General features: G+C 41.1%; 1 protein-coding gene across 1 annotated transcript in view; it reads right to left on the reverse strand.

Moving 5' to 3' along the window:
* Positions 1–20,170, reverse strand: part of LAMA2 (laminin subunit alpha 2) — a 303,089-nt gene that overhangs the window by 266,859 nt on the left and 16,060 nt on the right. The window contains exon 4 of the mRNA XM_086631963.1: positions 1,584–1,826. Coding sequence (XP_086488089.1) covers positions 1,584–1,826 — 243 coding nt within the window. The remainder of the gene's footprint in view (positions 1–1,583; positions 1,827–20,170) is intronic.

The following is a 20,170-nucleotide window of genomic DNA, read 5'->3' on the forward strand; positions in this document are numbered from 1 at the left end:
AATACAAAGAGGTATTGGTTCAACCAAGAGGACAGCAGACTACTGAAATCAGTACCTATCTGCAAGAAAATCAGATAATCAAAAAAACTGAACACTGTAAATTAAATTAATTATTGGAATAATTATTTTGACATTATATTTTCAGTGCAGACATGTTGTCCCAAAGAAACTGTATCACATTTCTTTGTAAGTGATAAAATGCTAGCTCGTGTTCTGCTCACCTCTCTAAAAGCACTCAGTTGCAAACATTTTGAAAACAGCAGATATATATGCATTATTTCTTCTAATATCACTTTATCTGCTCCTGCTAGATTTACAAGAACAAATACCCATTCAAATGATACAACTACAAACTATACAACTACAAACACAAAGTATTTGCAATGATTTTTCCTAGATATGCAACTGATTTCAAATCTAATAACTCATGAGACTCCTTTAGATCCAAGCTTACATCTTTTAAAAGTATATCAGCAAGATATTTTCATTGAAAGTTCTGTTTTTCTGGTTTTGCAGCTGGCATGGGAAATTGCCTGTGAACATAATGAAACTATCCATATCCATATCCAGTACTCAAAAATAATTGTATTAACAATTTTGTATGTGAATGTTGCTTTGCACGTAGGGGAACAAAAGAGTAAGTCTGTATCTCTTTATATGGAGAAAAACAATCAAAAAAGTGGAACAGAAAAAATTAACAGAAGGATAAATATTGAGTCTAAAATTTCAGAGAACATCATTAGACATCAAAGAATCTGTAAATAAATAAATACTTCAGACCTAGTGCACATGCAAGTCACGTTACTTCCTCAAATTATCAAGTTTTGTACAAAGCAAGTGTTGGAAAAAAACCTGTAAAAAATATACGGTTGTTGGAATTTGGTGCATATGGCTTTCCCTCTCTTCATTTTAAGTGGCTGAAAATACTGTATTTTCAGCTACAGTTGTTACATTTGCCTTGTTCTTTCAACCACAGTTCCTCATTCTCACCTCCACTGCATCTTTTCTATGGCCTCAGTTTAAGTAAATGAACTGGTCCATGACTCATGTGCCTGGACTCATGATGAAATAGCAGAGGCCCCTGACAGGAGAAGAATGGACAGGCATACACAGGGACAGAAGATTGGTTACAAGCTCTTAAATGCAATAGATTAAACTCTGAGTAAAATCATTACCATTTAATATCCCAGCTTATACACAGGAACTGAAAATGCCATTCAAAGAAAAGTCTTTTATTCACTTCACTGAGTCCATGATTTTTCCCAGTATTCTCACCTTTGTTCACAAGCGACACGGGAACGTATTTCACGCACCTAAAGTTGTCTAAAAGTACTAGGGCCTTCTTTTATCTAATAACTCTCTTACCTCTTGGTTTACTCTGTAGAATATGCTTATTAGAGCCTGCCTCATATGCATTTATAAAAGACCACGTAAGATCAGGTTGTTTAAATTGCAAATAGACTATCTCTTCAATTTTCAGGCACACCAAAACACTTTCTCTACTCAAGTCAGATATTTGCCGATTAAGAAAAGTCCTTTTTTTTCTGCCAGCTTATGGTACTTGGAATAACATCTGATCTTACCTCTCCATTCTCCAGAGGATGGATCTTGGAATAATAAGAAGTGCATATAACTTCATCATCTTTTATATAGGATGGAGTTCCAGGACGGGGATGAATGTTGTAGCGTGTCAGGCACTCACTGTCTGTGATAGCGTAATACTGCCACGGTTGATAGTCTACACCATCCAGCGAACGCTCTAATATCCAATTCCCAGGTCGAGGCGAGTTAGCTGCTTTCACAATAACATATGCAATCTGGAAAATCTGAAAAAATCGCCAAATTGTTAAAATGCATGTAAGTATATAATTATAAATTCATTTCAATTTCTTAACAGCTACGAAACTAGGAACAGTAAATATGACGTTTGATTTTTTTCCCTAAAAATGCAGTATGGCCTCAGATTCCATTGAAACTCTTTAACTACAGAAATAAATTCGCCATTAACATTTCTGAAAAAAGATTATTTGCAGTACGCCAGAAGAGACTTTGAAAATAGAATTTAAAAGGCACTCTAAGTTCCACATAACTTAGTAGGTAATTGCTAAGCTGCAGTTTCAGCCACATGTTTGCAAAGTTTGTTTTCAAGTATTTTCCATTAGTAGAAGTGGTTTTGTTTCTGTATTTGTATTTATAGACATATGCTTTCTGCAATGTCTAAGAGTTGCCAAATTCAGTTACAACTTTATCGCTGTTAAGAAAAAACATAGGTTTAAGCAATTAAAAGGTAATCACATCACGCTGAAATCATTCTATGAAACATTCTTGTTTAAATCTCAAGACTCAGCATTGTGGCCATAAATAAGCATTACAGGACAGAGACACATCAAAGATCACTATAAACAGAATGTAAGCATGTAATCAATGCTCATTACTGTCCACTTCACCTGTCTTTTCAATTGATTTATCAAGGTTTATTTCTGTTTACAGGCTTGCCGGAATGCAAGCCACTAACAATACTTCGCAATTGCAGAATGGCATATGGTAGTGATGCAGTTTCATTTTGTTTGGGTCTTTTTTAACCTACTAACATCTAGATGCTACAGAGGTAAAACTGAAACTAAGGAAAGGAAGAGCTATTTCCATTAGAAAAGCAGAACACACAGCAAATTAGTATTTTTAAGATGCAGTGCTGTGAGTTTGCACATGAGGATGCCAGGGGGTGTGATGGAGAGAACAGTGTCGATCTAATATTTAATGTTTTCTCTGTCCGATAGTCATTGTAAAAAAGCTTCACAATTCAGACATAGTCCATGTAAAATCTGTTGTGTGTTTCAACAATCAGTAATGCAAGTGAACGAAGGTCCTGCAGTAATCGAAGACAGACACAGTAAGAAGACTCAAATTATTTTTTTAATATATTATAAACCAGAAATTATGTTAAGTGGCAGAGTACTGCAAATACTACCGTACATTTGGTGACAGAGGCAAAGAAAACATTTATCTCCATGTATCACTCCTGCCTTCTGTGTAGATGCCAAGAACATGGAAATATCCACAACATCTTCAGTCAGGAAGTCAGATCACTAACAAAGTTTTTCAGTGGGAATAATAGTGGGTAAGGATATATTTATTTTGACCTGAAAAACGTGCATAACTGTGCATTCATGGAGAATTATCTCAAGTTACCAATGTTTTTCTTCAATAGCATAAAAGAAAATCTCCAGAGACAAAGAGAAACCTGTGTTTTAACGGGAATCATACAATCGCTTATCCCCTGTATCACGAATGCCCTCTCCTCTCTGAAACTCATTTACAGATATATTCCATTGCGGCCACAAATAACTATAACTGTAACTATACTGGATCACAGTTACCAATACTGTTTACAATAAGCAGAGAAAACCACAACATTAATATACCTCTCCAAACTGCTCCCCCTCCATTAAGCTCTTTGAAATGAAAGAAAATAGGTGGAGTGTTTCATTATTTATTATTCCTAAGGGAGGTAATGAGCAACAGATACATTTTAAGGAACTAGTTTTTCAACAGTTTTTTTGTACGCTGTCCTTTGCATGAGCAAAGAACCCAAAGTAATGTAAATTGCTTTTACATCAGCATGATCTAGTCAAACTACATAAACTCTTTCCTCTCCAGTCATTCAAAATAGCGATTTCATTCTGGAGTACTTCTAAATACCGTCTTAAAAAATTTTTAGATAAGTATTTCACCTCCTGTTCTCATAAGACAACTATTCCTCATATGTTCAATTGATAAAAACTAAGGTTAAACACATTGCTAGGGCTTCTACCATGGAAGATCTGTGGACATAGCTGACAAGAAATTCATAACTTCAGGTGTGCATATATAGTTGCCTTTGTGGAAGTCTCTAAATCTGTGAAACTTCATAGAAGATTCAGTGTTAAATACTGCCTTTAGCCAAAAAAACCCTTTAGTTCTGCAAACATCTTGGATGCATTGGTCTGTGGGGCCAAGAGGTGTAATCAACAGGAAGTCTTTTTTTGTTGGCTTGCTTTGAAACACTGAGCTGTGTGGGAGAGTGAAACTCTCTACAGTTACTTTTCAAATTAGAGCTTTATTTCAGAAACATTTCCTGCACATTCTGCTGAGGATTTGTTTGAAGTCTCATTTCCTACCTTCTGGGATAGCGTACTGTTTGACTGCAATTTATTATATACCTTTGGCTTTGTTTATTTGCAAATGAAACTGCAACAAAGTTTTCGTTAAAAAAAGCAGTAGAGAGGAAACTGCATACTGTAGTTCATAATGGGGTGAACAGTATTTCTCTTAATCTAAACTTGAGGATGAAAAAAGCTTGTTAACATAAATAAAAGAGTACACATGAAGGGTTGTTTTTTAACTACTACCTAATTACAGTTCTCAGCCTGATCCAGACTACTACTACTGTCTTAGCCTTCCAGAGTTCCTGTAGTGGCTTCAGCAACAGCACCGAGCTATCTGCAACCCACTGGCAATGTGAAACATTCTCTTTCCTCTTCCAAGTCTCTGTGGAACTGAGTGGAACTGAAAGATTGTTTTTATAAAACAAAGTTATTTCCTGGGCAGACAAATGGAACTGCAACTAAAGACCAGAATTTTTAAATGTTAGTCGGCTGTTAATGCTAATTGCAGTCAAGGGAAAATGAATAAGCACATGCATCAAAACATGGACTGGTTGATATTATTCCTGATCTTTCTCACTAAGGCTAAGCTGAAGAAGGTACAGGATGCTAATCCCTGCTTCTTCGAAATGCCTTTTCTTTGGGGGACACCTAGACTTGTAAAGCTTTAGCATGAATCAAGAAGACAGTTGTCCCAGCTTAGAGAGCTATATTAGTCACTACCAGATCATCACAGAGATAAGAAACTAGGTGTATTCCATGCTTTCATGTGCTTTCTAAACAAGCTGACGATAATAACTAGTGGAGAAAAAAAACAGACTAAAATTAATGGCAGCTGCATGATGATTCTCAAAGCAAGTCAATGTCATGGAAGCAACATTGACTTTCCAACTAATTGAAAACTTTCACAGAATCATAGAATGGTTTGGGTTGGAAGGGATCTTAAAGATCATCTAGTTTTGACTCCACTGCCATAGGCAGGGACACCCTCCACTACACCAGGTTGCCCAAAGCCTTATCCAACCTGGCCTTGAACACCTCCAGGGAAGGGGCAGCCACAACTTCTCTGGGCAACCTCTTCCAGTGTTTCACAGTTCTCACCGTAAAAAATTTCTTCCTTATATCTAATCTAAATCTACTGAAATCTCTTTCAGTTTAAAGCCAGTGCCCCTTGTCCAATGGCCCCTCCGCCATTGGCCCCTCAACCAGACCAGGCACCACAAGGACAGTTCCCGGGCATGGCACCCTGGTTTACCGCAACTTCATGTCCTGCGGCATCACCCATAGCGCCCGGCTATCTGTCACGGGCACAAATGGAGCAACCCCGAACAACGCATTTCATAATACACCAGGTTATAGCAGGTTTGCAAGGAATGTCGCAACAACTAACGGCAATTGATGGAAATGTTGCGGCAGGTTACTGCTGCCAAATCTGTACCGGGACAACCTGGGCTGGCCGTGCCAACCGGCCCAGCAACGACCCTGGAAGTGGCGCCAAGCATGTCACTGACAACAGCAGTGGCACCTTCACAGACAGTGGTGCCGACAAGAGTTTCCGCAACCCAGACTGCATCTCCATGGACTGTTCCACAACCGGCCACAGCCTCCGCCTTTACACGACCCATTGGCCCAGTGTCCGCATCCTGTCAGAAGCCATTGGACACACCCCTGCCTGATGATGTTTCATCACTGCAGGAAGCCGTGGCGACAGTCAGACGACAACAAACATGGCCAGCCCACAACCGCCCCTGGACGCTTCCTGAATGCAAGGTGACTGTGCGTCCAAAAAATTCAAAACGGTTCTGGGAAGAAGTCAAGAGGTGGGCTCTGGAAGCTGGCAACTGGGATCTAATAGAAAAAGTTGGGTTGCCTGAAAAGGGGTCTGAGCAGATTGTTCAGGGAAGTAATGAACAAACAGAGGATCTTATCCAAGCCTTCCCAGTACAAAAGGCGCTTCCTAACTCAGGTCAAATTGACAAACACGAACCATCGCCTGGAAGGTAGTCCAAGACCTGCAAACCAAGGTAGCACAATACGGCTTAGACTCTCCTCAGGTCATGCAGATCATCAGGATATTAAATACTGACCTACTCTCCCCATTCGACATTAAACATCTAGGTCAGGTATTATTTCAGCCAGTACAATATACGGTCTTTGAGGCCAATTGGAGAAGAATGACTGAGAGAGCTGCAGCCGGAAACATGCAATTACCCCCAACTGACCCCAGATACGGAGCTCCAGCAGATGCTCTACTGGGAGCCAATGCTTTCGCTGACCCCGATTTTCAAGCTACATGGCACCCCCAAGTTCTTGAGCAAGCCCAAAAGATCGGCGTGGGAGATCTATTAAAGGGCATAGATATGGCTGCCCCAAAAACACGGTATGTGAAGATTTATCAGGGGCAGAAAGAACGCTTTTTATCTTTCGTAGAGAAAGTTGCTGCAGCCCTTGAAAAACAGGTCGAAGATGAAAACCTGAGACAACTACTATGTAAGCAGCTGGCAAAAGACAATGCCAATGAAGAATGTAGAAAAATCATAAATTCCATGCCAGGGGAGCCTACACTAACAGAAATGATCGAAGCATGCTCTAAGCTAGAATCTGAAAGCTGTAAGTCTGCTCTGGCCACAATTCTACGGCCTATTCAACCCAAAAATGCTGACCCGGAACCGAAAAGACAACCTAAGAGGGACAATAGACAAAGACAGATGAGACAAAGAAGAAACAAGGATAACAGGAGACCTGCTCGCCGCATAAGATGCGATAAGCCAGGCCATTCTGCGAGATATTGTGAATCCTTGTATCATGCCAATGGCCGACCCCTGACACGTTTGGGAAACTTCCCCAGGAGCGCAATGGGGATGTGCGCTCAGACAGAAATGTTTCCCCAGGGCATGATACCAACCCAGGCTTACTCAGCCAGCTTTCAGCCAGCACAAAGGGATCAGCCGGGGTGGATGTATGCACCGCAACAACAGTTGTCTTAGAATCCTGTCAGGTCTATAAGGTTCCCTTGGATGCGTTTGGGTCTCTAGGACATGGGCTAAGTGCATTATTGGTGGGAAGATCTAGTACCACCATTCAAGGGATCTTTGTTCAACCAGGAGTTATTGACGCTGACTTCACAGGACAAATTTGTGCGATGATTTCCACGCCCACCCCCCCGTCACAATACCGGAAAAGACTCGGATCGCTCAACTTGTACCCTTCAAATCAAGTGTCCCTAAGGCAAAACAACAGAGTCGTGAAGGTGGTGGCTTTGGTTCCACAGGACTTCCGCAAGTTTACTGGACTGCGGATATCTCCAGCCAAAAGCCACAGATGACTTGCACCTTAATATTGCCAGATGCCCAGCCGTCCAGGATTCAGCTCCGAGGTTTGATTGACACAGGGGCTGATGTGACAATCGTCTCCTTCTCTGCATGGCCTTTAGCCCCCGCGGGGTCAGCCATTGCAGGACTGGGAGGAACCGCACAGAGTTATCAAAGCGAACGACCTGTGGTGGTAAAGAATGCAGAGGGTCAAACAGCTACAACTCGGCCCTATGTCACTACAGCTCTACTCAACCTCTGGGGGCGGGATGTCTTGGCAGCCTGGGGAGTACGTATCGGGACAAATTTTTGATGGGGGCCACTGTACTGAAGGGCGCACAGTATCCTACGTTGCCTTTGCGATGGTTAGCAAACAAACCCATCTGGCAACCCCAGTGGCCCCTACCAAAAGAAAAATTAGTCGCCCTTCATCAACTAGTTAAGGAACAATTACAACAGGGACACCTTGAACCTTCTACCAGTCCCTGGAATACACCTGTCTTCGTAATTAAGAAGAAATCAGGAAAATGGAGATTGCTACAAGATCTCTGAAAAATCAATGCAGTAATGGAAAGCATGGGGACATTGCAGCCTGGTATGCCCTCACCCACCATGATTCCAGCAGGGTGGGAAATCTTGATCATTGATTTGAAGGACTGTTTTTTCACAATCCCCTTACATCCTAATGACAAACCAAAATTTGCCTTTACTGTACCTGCAGTTAACAACGCTGAACCTGCAAAGAGATATCAATGGAAGGTCCTACCTCAGGGCATGAAGAACAGCCCGACTATCTGTCAATGGTACGTTGCTCAAGCTTTGTCCGGAATCCGTAAGCAGTTCCCTGAAGCATACTGCTACCATTACATGGATGATATCCTGGTAGCAGCATCCACCCAGGACGAGCTGCTGAAGATACAGCCTCGGCTACTCGCTGCTCTGCATTCTTATGGATTGCAAGTGGCTCTGGAGAAAGTTCAACAGCATCCTCCTTGGAGATATTTAGGAGTCAAAATTTTGGACCAAACTATACAACACCAAGAGGTGCAATTCTCGAGTTCTATTAAGACCTTGAATGACGTTCAGAAACTGTTGGGCGTCATCAATTGGTTACGTCCCTATCTAGGGCTAACCACAGCGCAACTTGCGCCGCTCTTTAATATTTTAAAGGGGGACCCTGAGTTGAATTCACCTCGAAAATTGACTCCTGAAGCGCGACAGGCACTAGAGGAGGTTCAACAGGCCATTTCTGCTCGTCAGGTTTACCGAATAGATCCCTCCATTGATATTACTGTTTTTATTACCACTCCAGATTCTCATCCAACAGGTATCATTGGCCAATGGAACAAACAGTGGTCTGACCCCTTGCATATTCTGGAATGGGTCTTTTTGCCGCACCAACCAAAAAAGACAGCATCTACGTTATTTGAATTAATTGCTTGTCTGATAATCAAATGCCATCAGCGCTGTCTACAATTGATGGCAGCAGATCCTGCAATAATTGTTCTGCCAGTACAGCGGGAATACTTTGAGTGGAGCCTTACTAACAGTGCTCCTCTCCAAAGTGCGCTGGAAAATTTCTCAGGACAAATTGCATACCATCTGCCTAGCCATAAATTGCTGCAATTGGCAAGATCGACAAGCTTTACCTTGCGGCCAAAAAATAGCCGAGTGCCAGTACAAGGACCCACCGTCTTCACTGATGGGTCTGGGAAAACTGGGAAAGCTATTGTTACCTGGAAGGAGGAATCTGAGTGGCAGGTGCTGGAAGGCCATGAGTCAGGCTCAGCCCAGTTGGTTGAACTAAGGGCTGTTGCCATGGCCTTTCAATGGTTCTCGCAGGTACCTTTGAATTTGGTCACCGATTCTGCTTATGTGGCTGATATAACACAACGCTTAGATTGTTCACTTCTGAAAGAAGTGAATAATGCGGCTCTGTTTTCTCTGTTAAAAACCTTATGGTGTGCAATTCAAGATCGAGTTCACCCATATTACATCCTGCATATCCATAGTCATACTAATTTGCCAGGCTTTATAACGGAAGGCAACGCCAGGGCTGACGTGCTAGCTAACCCCGCATGGGTAGCACCTCAGCCCGATAAGATCGCACAAGCCAAGGCATCGCATAATTTCTTCCATCAAAGTGCACATACCCTGCAGAAACAGTTCCACTTAACGCCCACTGAGGCTCGGGACATTGTCAGCGCTTGCGCTGACTGCCACGGACTTGCGGCACCTCTGCCATCGGGGGTAAACCCCAGGGGCCTAAAGGCCCTGCAGCTTTGGCAGACGGATGTAACGCATGTTCCTGAATTTGGCAGGTTTAAGTATGTGCACGTGTCTATTGACACTTTCTCCTCAGCTATGTGGGCAACTGCTCATACCGGGGAGAAAAGTCGCGATGCCATTGCCCATTGGAAACTCGCTTTTGCGGTCTTGGGCGTGCCTTTTCTATAAAAACCGATAACGGCCCGGCCTATGTCTCGCAGAAGACGCGGCAGTTTTTACAACTATGGGGTGTAAATCATACTTTGGGTATTCCACATTCTCCTACTGGCCAAGCCATTGTTGAATGCGCTCATGGCACCTTGAAGCATGTTTTAGAAAAACAAAAAGGGGGAATGCATGGAGAAACCCCACAGAGTCGCCTAGAAAAAGCGTTATACACAATTAACCATCTTACGGTGCCATCAAATTCAAATAATCCCATTATTTTGAATCACTTTCTTTCGTTGCAGTCTTCAGGCGAGACGCACCTGCCCCGAGCGAAAGTCTGGATACGGGACCTACTCACTAAGACGTGGGAAGGCCCATATGAGCTTATTGCTTGGGGTCGTGGGTATGCTTGCGTTTCCACAGATACTGGGATACGATGGCTACCCGCAAGATGCGTCCGCCCTGACCTGCAACATCAGAAACAGAACAGGCAACGTCCGAACGATGGCCAGAACGGAGATCATCCATCAAATGACCCTTCTAATGGAAATAATGACATCGGCCATCAACCTGTTCCTTCCACGAGTAGAGACTAAATTTCAAGTCTCCGTCGGAGTCAGAATGTTAGAATTAATAACTAAATGTATGACTGGTTTGCTAGATGTATCTCCCATGGTATTGCTGAAAAATGTCCCTGCTTGATTTAAACTAATCTTAAAACAAAAAGGGGGAATTGTGGAGAAACCTTTTGGCTGCTGCAGCATCCTGTGAAAGTTCTTTCCCTATGCAGGCTAACTAAGAAACACCTGTAGCTCATTACACTGGGAAAGTTACCTTGAAACAGGTGCTGTAGCATTCAGCCAATCACTCTGGGAGATGGATGGTCAAGTGACCAATAGCCTTGACCCATCTAGCAAACCATGTGACTTCTGACTATTTAAGGCAGGGCGTTTACTCCTAAGGGGGAGGCATTTCCTCCTGAGCCTTGGAGGAGTGTGGGCCTTCCTTCGAGTAGAGCCTAAAGCCTTCGCATTAGAACATTGGTCTGCTTGGAGCTGCCTGAAGCCTTCCAGCTGCGACATCCTATCACTACACACCCTTGTAAAAAGTCCCTCTCCAGCTTTCCTGTAGGCCCTCTTTAGGCACTGGAAGGCTGCTAGAAGGTCTCCCTGGAGCCTTCTCTTCTCCAGGCTGAAGAGCCCCAACTCTCTCAGCCTGTCTTCATAGCAGAGGTGCTCCAGCCCTCGGATCATCTTCGTGGCCCTCCTCTGGACTTATTCCAACAGCTCCATGTCCTTCTTGTGTTGGGGGCCCCAGAGCTGAACGCAGTATTCCAGGTGGGGTCTCACAAGAGCAGAGTCAAGGGGCAGAATCACCTCCCTCGACCTGCTGGCCGCACTTCTTTTGATGCAGCTCAGGATACAGTTGGCTTTCTGGGCTGCAAGTGCACATTGCCGGCTCATGTTGAGCCTCTCATCAACCAGCAACCTCAAGTCCTTCTCCTCAGGGCTGCTCTCAATCCATTCTCTGCCCAGCCTGTACTTGTGCTTAGGATTGCCCCGACCCACATGCAGGACCCTGCACTTAGTCTTGTTGAACGTCATGAGGTTCTCACCTCTCCAGCCTGACAAGCTCCTTCTGGATGGCATCCCTTCCCTCTCCAGGTATAAGAGTAACCTTTCTTTTATCGTGGAGTTGCTTAGCAAATGGTGTTCTGGTTACTACAATACAACCAGCTAGAGCTTAGTGGCATGAGAATACTAATACCAATAAAGTGTAATGTATCACTGAGTTTTGCTGTATTTATTTCCACAATCAAGAAAAGTGAATCTGCTCAGCTTTCTCGAGCCAAGCTTCCTAGTAAATTGTAACAGTGAGCTTCTATTCCCACAGGGTAATTGATGGAGCATGCCCGGTTTACTTTTCAAATAGCATCAATAAGCTGACACTTGGCAATTGATGTAAAAATTCTACAATCTTAGAGCACATCTGGTTTTGTACAAGTCTGACAGAATGCAACCTGGAGACCAAAGTTTGCTGATCCAAATGTGAAAATGGAGCAATACCAAGCTGCCTAGTAGTATGCAATAGTCCATTAACACAGCTGCCAAAGTGCAGCTGTAGCTTTTTTCTACTTGCTCTGCTCATGTGACCATAGTGCAATTATGGGAGTGGGAGAGAAATAGTCTAAATAGTCATAGAATCATAGTCCTTTAAGCCTTTCCCAAATTACAGACAACATAATCCTCAAAACGAGAAACAAAATGAGCCTTGGGTCTCATTTTCACTGGTAATTGTCTCAGCAGTGAGATTTGCGAAGCACATATTGTGAGGAGCAGTTCCTTAAGTTATAGTGCTGTATCTTCTTATGAATGCCTCATAAGACATAGAAAGTGCATACAGGATAATTTGCTACACTAATATTATTCAGATAGAGCTGAAGTGAATCATTAATCTGCATAGGGTTAGCTAGTGAAGCAGGAAATCTCATTGTGTCTGACTCCCACCTGTGCTTCCATTTAAAAAATAAATCCTTCAGTTTAAAACCGTTCATGTAAGTCAGAATATCATCAGAGAAAAAATACAGTGCCATGAAATTCTATAGAAGTATTTCCACTTCATTTTCTCCTACTGAAGACTGTAATAGCTCTAATGGAGGCTTCCATCAGCAATCTGATGTAAACTGTGTATCTACTTATTTACCGTAATTATATTGTGTTGTTGATTATTATTCCAGTTCAGTGGTCAAATAAACATGGTATTCTTTTATTGAGAAGAGTGCAGAATTTGGACAAGGATTTGTTTCCTTACAGGCTGGAATAAATAATGTTAAAGTTTGTGGCCTTAAACATCCCATAGATTTATTTAACCGGTCATTTAAAAGTGCTGTTAGGGACAGCAAAGCATGGCAGACACCTGTTGTCCCAACGTGAAACCCATTCAGACGAGTCAACTGAGAAAGCCATCTCAGAACACCCCGCAGAGTAACGGGGGTTATTGCCTACAGGGGGGTAGGGACTCATTAAGAGAAGCAGGGGAAAGAACATTTTTGGACTGTGTTAAAATTTATTCTGGGATATGTTAAGGGGATTGTGTAAATGGATAAGATTTACTATGGAACATCTAGGAGGGAGAATATAGGTGGGGAAAGGGAGGGATCAAGGTGGATCAGGAAGGAACAAGTGTAAGATAGAGGAAAACGGAGATAAAAGGAACCAGTTGACTGTAAATAGCTAGCTGAGAAGCACGTTTGTCCTGACCTCAATCACTGAAGTCTTGTCCTATTTTCTCATTAAATCCTGTTTCTAAGTATCTTCCATTTAGGTGTGCTCCCTCTTTTGAGTGGGTATGTGTGAACAAGAATTGACTTCAAGCTCAACTAGCCAGCAAGTAGAAGAGCTGTGAGTACCAGCAAGAGTAGGGCTGCAAATCAAAGCTCTTCTGTTCGGGTGCCAGCAACTGGGGACACCGGTGAGATCTGGGGCCAGCTAGTGGACAGATTCTCTAAGGCCACCTACTGAAGTGTTGCATGTTGTGTATGCATGCATAGATGTACACACACATATGCCCCTAGCAGACTTTAATCTTAATCAGCTGGAGATGGAGAGCAGGGTGAGGGAGCCTGTGCTGGGTTTCTGTGAGTGCTGCGTGTTCATGTGAGTGCTGGTAGGGCACTGAGGTCTGCTTACGTTGCTCTGTGCAGCCGTGTGTGTGTGTGTTTCACTCTCTCATTAATATGAGCTCTGCCCTTCTACAGTCTAAACGTGAAGACAGAGCCACAGCACCCTTGCATGCATCAGGCTACCAGATTCAGAAATTTCTGGTACCTAGGATGACCAACAATCAGGAAATCACAGATCTAAACAAATTCTCAATGCAAAACAGTATTCCTCAATCATTTCACATTTGCACTATTTTTTGTTTTGGAGTAGCCTCTTATATAGGCTTAAGACATGAAACAAGCCAAATCCAACTACTTCTGCTAATGAGCTAAAGCAAAGGTTTTGTGAATTTGAGAAACAGCTCCTCATGTTCTCATAGGCTGATATCAATTCCTTATAGTTCTATACGGTCAGTCATATTTCAGTTCACTTATGCTGTTACGGATTATTGTTTGTGTCTATTATTTATGAGAGTAGACAGTTTTGATGCAAGAATTTTCCAACAATTGGCTATTTAAGAACAACTAACCTTCTAATTTTAGTCTCACATCCAACTCAGACAGAGAAAAAACCTAATTTGGAAATGGAGTGGCTCTCCAGATTCCTCAAACGATCATCCAGCATGCATCTTTTTCTATTGCTATCATGAGAGACAGGGGCCATGGTTTCAAGTATTCTGCTCACAGTTAGAAATTCTGTAATTGAAAATGTTGGCATTGGGGGGGAAAAAAAAAAGAATGCTTAGCAGGATTCAGCTAATATCAGTTTAGAGAGCTGAACAGCTCCCCGCCATGCTGCAGTCTGCCTTCTAACGACAATGTTCATCTGAGCTGCTTCCAACCGAACTGCTGCTACCAGATGGGGAATTTGGGCTGAAAGATGCACACGCCTGACTCCAGTATAGGTTTTTTCCCCACAGTGTTGCAAACAATTTTGCTTACTAGCTAGCAGGGCATCATCTGTCCCAGAAAAGCTGTAGCTATGAATGTCATGTAAAATAAGATGTCCACAGCGCTTCGTGGGAAAAACTGAGAAAGATTTTACCATAGTAAACCTTGAAAAGCTCAAAGGTGGGTGTCTCAAATCAAGCCAAATTTCAGTTATAAATCTTCCATCTTTTCTAATTAGACAAAAATTCACTCACGTACAACACTCAGACCCATTCAGTTAATACCTGCAGAACACGCATTTTAAAAAAACAATTTAAAAATATCTCAACTTAGAACAATCTCAGCTTTCTCCCTCCCCGGTATATAACTGCTAGAGAGGCTCAGGTTCCTTTAAGAATGTTTTCTTCTCCTTGAGAAAAATAGATCCTTTATTAATACCTCTCAACTTCTGTGCATGTTATACGTAAAAGATGATTATAATTTGTGTCATTTAAAAAAAAAAAAAAAGAAAAGAAAAGTCTATTAAAACAGTGCGCTTCACAAAATGTCAAACTGTAAAGCTCTCAAGTTGTCCAGCTGTTGAATATCTAAGATACATTAAGGCAAATGGAGGGAGTCAGTAACTGTAAAGTTTCTAGAAACGTCAACTTTGTTCTTTGTAATTTTCTCTGTTGGTTTTCTCCACTACCCACTGTTCAGTTGTTTGTGAAGGCCTCAAAAAGAATAGCTGCTTTCTGTTGACCATTTTTGCTGCTCATCATTGGCCTAGTGTACATCAGAATAGAGGACTAAAGTTAGTGATTTCTTTTCACAGTGCTTTCAAATAAGAGCAGAAAACAATTCCTTTTCTCTTTATTTCCTAAGGCTAATCACTACTTTCCATGGAGAGACAGTATGGTGAGCAAAGGAAAATTGATGGAAATGCCAATATTCAAACCTTTCTTCTTCAAACCTAGGAAATACGAGAGAAGAACAGAAAATGCTGTTGTTCTATTTTGGTGCTAAACCACACAAAAAGAAATTTATTTTTTTTTTTTGCTTGATCCAAGAACTAATGCTCAGCCTGGGTCTAGTAGTGTTGAGAGTATCCAGAGTAAAGTGTTCTCATTTCCTTCAGTGAGGTTTCCATGCAGTGTCCTCTCACTCGCTGCATTTCAGAGTGACCTGTCTGTTCTTCCAGCTTGAGAAGAAAAGAACTACCATGGCCAATTTTTTAGGCTTCATTTAAAAGTTCTACAATGCACAAACCTTGAAATCTAAAAATTTAGAAACTATTCTTAATCTCCTTACCTATTACAGACTCACACCAAGTCTTTATATTTGAATTTCATAATGCAAATATTAATTTTAACATAGATAAAACTATTTACTGAGATACAGGAATAGCACATAAAAATCTGCTTTTCCTACATAACATTTACTTTTTCTTATAGTCTTGTAGAATGCTTTGGGTTGGAAGCGACCCTTAAGATCATCTAGTCCAACCTTCCTGCCTTAAGCAGGAACATCTTGCACTGGAGGCTGACTGCCCCATAGTTTCTAGGATCCTCTTTATTATCCTTACTAAAAATAGGTGTGATATTCCCTTTCTTAAGTCACTGGGGACATCGCCTGATTGCCGTGGCTTTTCAAATATGATGGAGAGTGGCTTAGCAACTACATCACCCAATTCCCTCAGGACTCTGGATGTACCTCATTGAAGTTATTCAGATTTTCTTTTTGTACAACAGAGAGCAAGTTCACACTGCACTGATTTTATCAATGCGAAATTAAAGATCTTTTTGAATTCTATGGTTTCTGACTTTTCTGCAGAGTACTAAACATATATATAAACAAATAATTGTTATTTAGTGAGTGACATCTATCTGTTACCTTGTAGAGAAGAATACAAACAAGCATCTGAAACTGTTGTACTGTTAGCATAGAGCATCTTCTGCCTTATCAAGATTTAAACCTTTAACATTTCCTTGCTGAAACCTTTGCAAGCTTTTACTTTGAGTTCGCTGGAAAAGGACATGTTATTCATCACGTATAATGTATGACAAGAGGCATCATCTTGAGGACCTGGGATTTTGATTTCATTTTGATTGTTCAACTGTTTGAGGTTAAGAGCATTGAGCCAAATATGAAATAGGCATGTACTAATTTACACCCATTCCCTGAACACAACACTATGTTCTCTCCATCTAAATCTGGAAATATTGTGCAATACCAACAACTAGAACAATGAAAACATGAAAAAAGTAGTAACTTAAGCCTTCAATTAAAAAATAGTGACTTTTTTCCAAAATATTTTCAGTCTCGTTTGCTTCTTTCTTTTCTTCACTTTCTCTTCACATACACCACACTTTATTTCTTTAGCTAAATGTGATAGTGGTTAAAAAGTCTTAAAAATATATTCTGGCAGTGTTTCTAAGCTGTCTCATGTCACTAAACTTTGGAAGTTTCAAAAACATACAGAAGGAAAGAAGAAAATGGAAAAGAAATTAGATTCTACATCTGATTTCCAGATCAGAAAATTGTATGCACGTTCAGTTTTGATTTTCACTTTTAGTTCTTAATAGTTTTTTAATTATCCAGAGAACTGCTTTAGATGTGGATATGCTGCTGTATGGCAAAGAAGGGGATATATGGAATATAAAAAGTGAATTATGAGATGAGTATTTTTATATGCTTCCACCTCAAAGCCCCCTTTTACAATCAGAATGTACTTATGAATAATTAGAAGACATATCATATTAGCATTCATAACCAAGCAAAAGGTTTATCTTCACCATGAAGTTGTATGTTCTGTGTAAGAACCTAGTCTATGTTTTTCCATGTTTTGTAGCTTGAAAGATCCTTCTCTAAGCTTCTTCAGTCACTTAGTCCACATTAGTCCAAATCAAACAAAAAGAGCTACATTAATGACTGTCTAAACCACATCATTGCTAAGCGAGTCCTGCACGTGCAGGTCCTTGTGCAAGGTCCTGCACGTGGGTCGGGGCAATCCCAAGCACAAGTACAGGCTGGGTGGAGAATAGATTGAGAGCAGCATGGAGGAAAAGGACTTGAGAGTGCTGGTTGATAAGAAGCTCAACATGAAGGACATGCAGCTGTTGGAGCAGGTCCAGAGGAGGGTCACGAAGATGATCCGAGGGCTGGAACACCTCTGCTATGAAGACAGGCTGAGAGAGTTGGGGCTGTTCAGCCTGGAGAAGAGAAGGCTCTGGGGTGATCTCATAGTAGCCTTTCAGTACTTAAAGCGGGCTACAGGAAAGCTGAAGAGGGGCTTTTTCCAAGGGCATGTAGTGATAGGACCAGGGGCAATGGATTTAAACTGAAAGAGGGCAGATTTATATTAGATATAAGGAAGAAATTTTTCACTCAGAGGGTGGTGAGGCACTGGAACAGGTTGCCCAGAGAAGTTGTAGATGCCCCTTCCCTGGAGGTGTTCAAGGCCGGGTTGGATGAGGCTTTGGGCAGCCTGGTGTAGTGGAGGGTGTCCATGCCCATGGCAGAGGGGTTGGAACTAGATGATCTTTGAGGTCCCTTCCAACCCGAACCATTCTATGATTCTATGATTTTATGAAGCCCCATGGCTTATTTAAACACTTACTTTATTACTGTTACTCTTGGCAGGTCAGATTTAATGCTCTTGACCAAGCTCTGCCCTACTGTGCACGTTATTGAAAGTAGCAGCATTTTACCCTGTGCAGCGTACTGACATCTGAACACTTATACATCCTGCTAGCTTAAATAAAATGCAATTAAAAACAATCTTAAGCATATTTCATCAAATCGTTGTATAAATACTGGCATAATGCTGCAAAGAACTATATGACATTCATATCACAAGGTACTTTCTTGCTATTTGGAGTTGCCCCTACTCCCCTAAATCTTAACTTACACACAAAACCTTACAAAAAACAAATTAATTAATAATCTGTCTCTGAAAATATATTCAGCTGTCCTTCTGTTACCACAGTTTTCGTCACAGGTACTAGAGAACCTTGTTGCCCATCTTGTAGCACAGACCTTACATTTCAGTAACAATTTTGTGATAAACAGCTAGCCCAACAGAAGCACTATTTCATGACCACCATTGCCAGCTGCAAAACTCATTTTTTCAAGTTAGCTTTTTATTCATCATAAACTATTCAATGATGACATATTCATTCAGTAAGGGGACTAAAATCTGTTCAAGACTGAGACTCCTATGACATCATTATTTGTCACGTCACCATTCTTCCAGGCTCTGTGACTTTCTATAGAAACAGAATTACCAACAGTGCAAACTCAGAAGAAAACCTCATATTTATGCCTGAATATACATGTCACTCTAGATTCAAAGGTTAAAATAGAGTACTTAGAACCTGTATTCTGAAACTGTTTGCCTGATGATAGAAAGGAGAATAGCTCTCTCGGTTAAAGGCAAAGTTAGAAAACGAGAAGTGGTGTGTATATTTATTGCAGTCATTCAGGGAAAATGTAAGACAAGTAACTTCAGAAAGAAAAACCATACATTCTCAAAACTTTTTTAATCTTTGTCAGTGTGTATTATAAACTGAAGCCGAAAGGATTTGCTTACTTAGAAATCTTTCCGACTAACCACAAAGCAATAAAGTTATGATCTGATTTAGTGCGGAGCATTAAAAAAATTGGGCAAAATAATCCTGTGGAGATTTATTGTTAATACAACTACTCAGCCTAGCTAGCAGCACTGTATATGCCAGGTGTTACAACTGATCTTTCAGGACGTTAGCGGCTTCTTAGCATTTCAGGACGCATGGAAGAGAACCCCTCCATGTATTATTGCACTGCTCGTGAAAAATTTTCTTTTTAAAAGCTGCGGGAAAGTCAACTTGAGTAACTTCACTAACACTTGTTTGCTAGAACACCTAAAAGCTTAATGCAGCAGGCTCTACTGCAGTTACGACTGGCAGAGATGGGCACTCTCGACCCTTAGCTAAGGAAAAAGGTCATCTATTTTTCTTTAGGATTTGTCTGGGTGAAACCAATGGGGAAAACTTTATTCTGAGACAAGAACTGATCCCTGGATGACACCCGTCACCAGTGTGCACACATTCTGCTCAAGCATATTCTGTCCTTCCCGTGAAGAGAAAGCCAGGTGGAAAGATACATACTATAAAGCATACTCCCTAAGAGCATATAAACCAGGTGGTTCTTAAAAATGTTCACTGTGATGTCAAAATATTTACTACAGTTCTGTTTGCTTTCAGAATTACTAATAATTATGTTTTCTAGGTATGTTTGCTATTAATCCTCACTGGTATATTTATGTGTTGTTTGACTTCTGGTTTTTCTTTTTGCTTTTTTTCTAAATCATTTCATTATAAACTATCTTCAAATCCAATAGTTTTGCTTTAAGTAAAAATAGTAGCAGAAGGGCAAAGCATGCTCTGTTTCATCCTACAGATATCTGATTGTTACGTTACCAGCAAAATGTGAAACTAAAGCAATGAAGGGAATTATTACAATGTCCAGATTCAAGTCTGTGAAGGCAACAAAAAAAAACAAAATTAAAAATTTAAAAAAAAAAAAACAAAACAGTATTACAACACCCAGTTATATGTGTAAAAATTGGCTGAGGTCTTCAATAAAACCGAACAGATCTCATTCATTTTTACATTAGTTTACAGTCTCATTTTCATGATTTTAGTTGCATCTTTTCAGGGCTGTCACTTTAACAGTTCATTATCATTTAGGTATGACTGAGCCAGAGAACT

This window comes from Tauraco erythrolophus, chromosome 2, assembly GCF_009769465.1.
Source record: "Tauraco erythrolophus isolate bTauEry1 chromosome 2, bTauEry1.pri, whole genome shotgun sequence".
Taxonomy (NCBI): Eukaryota; Metazoa; Chordata; class Aves; order Musophagiformes; family Musophagidae; genus Tauraco; species Tauraco erythrolophus.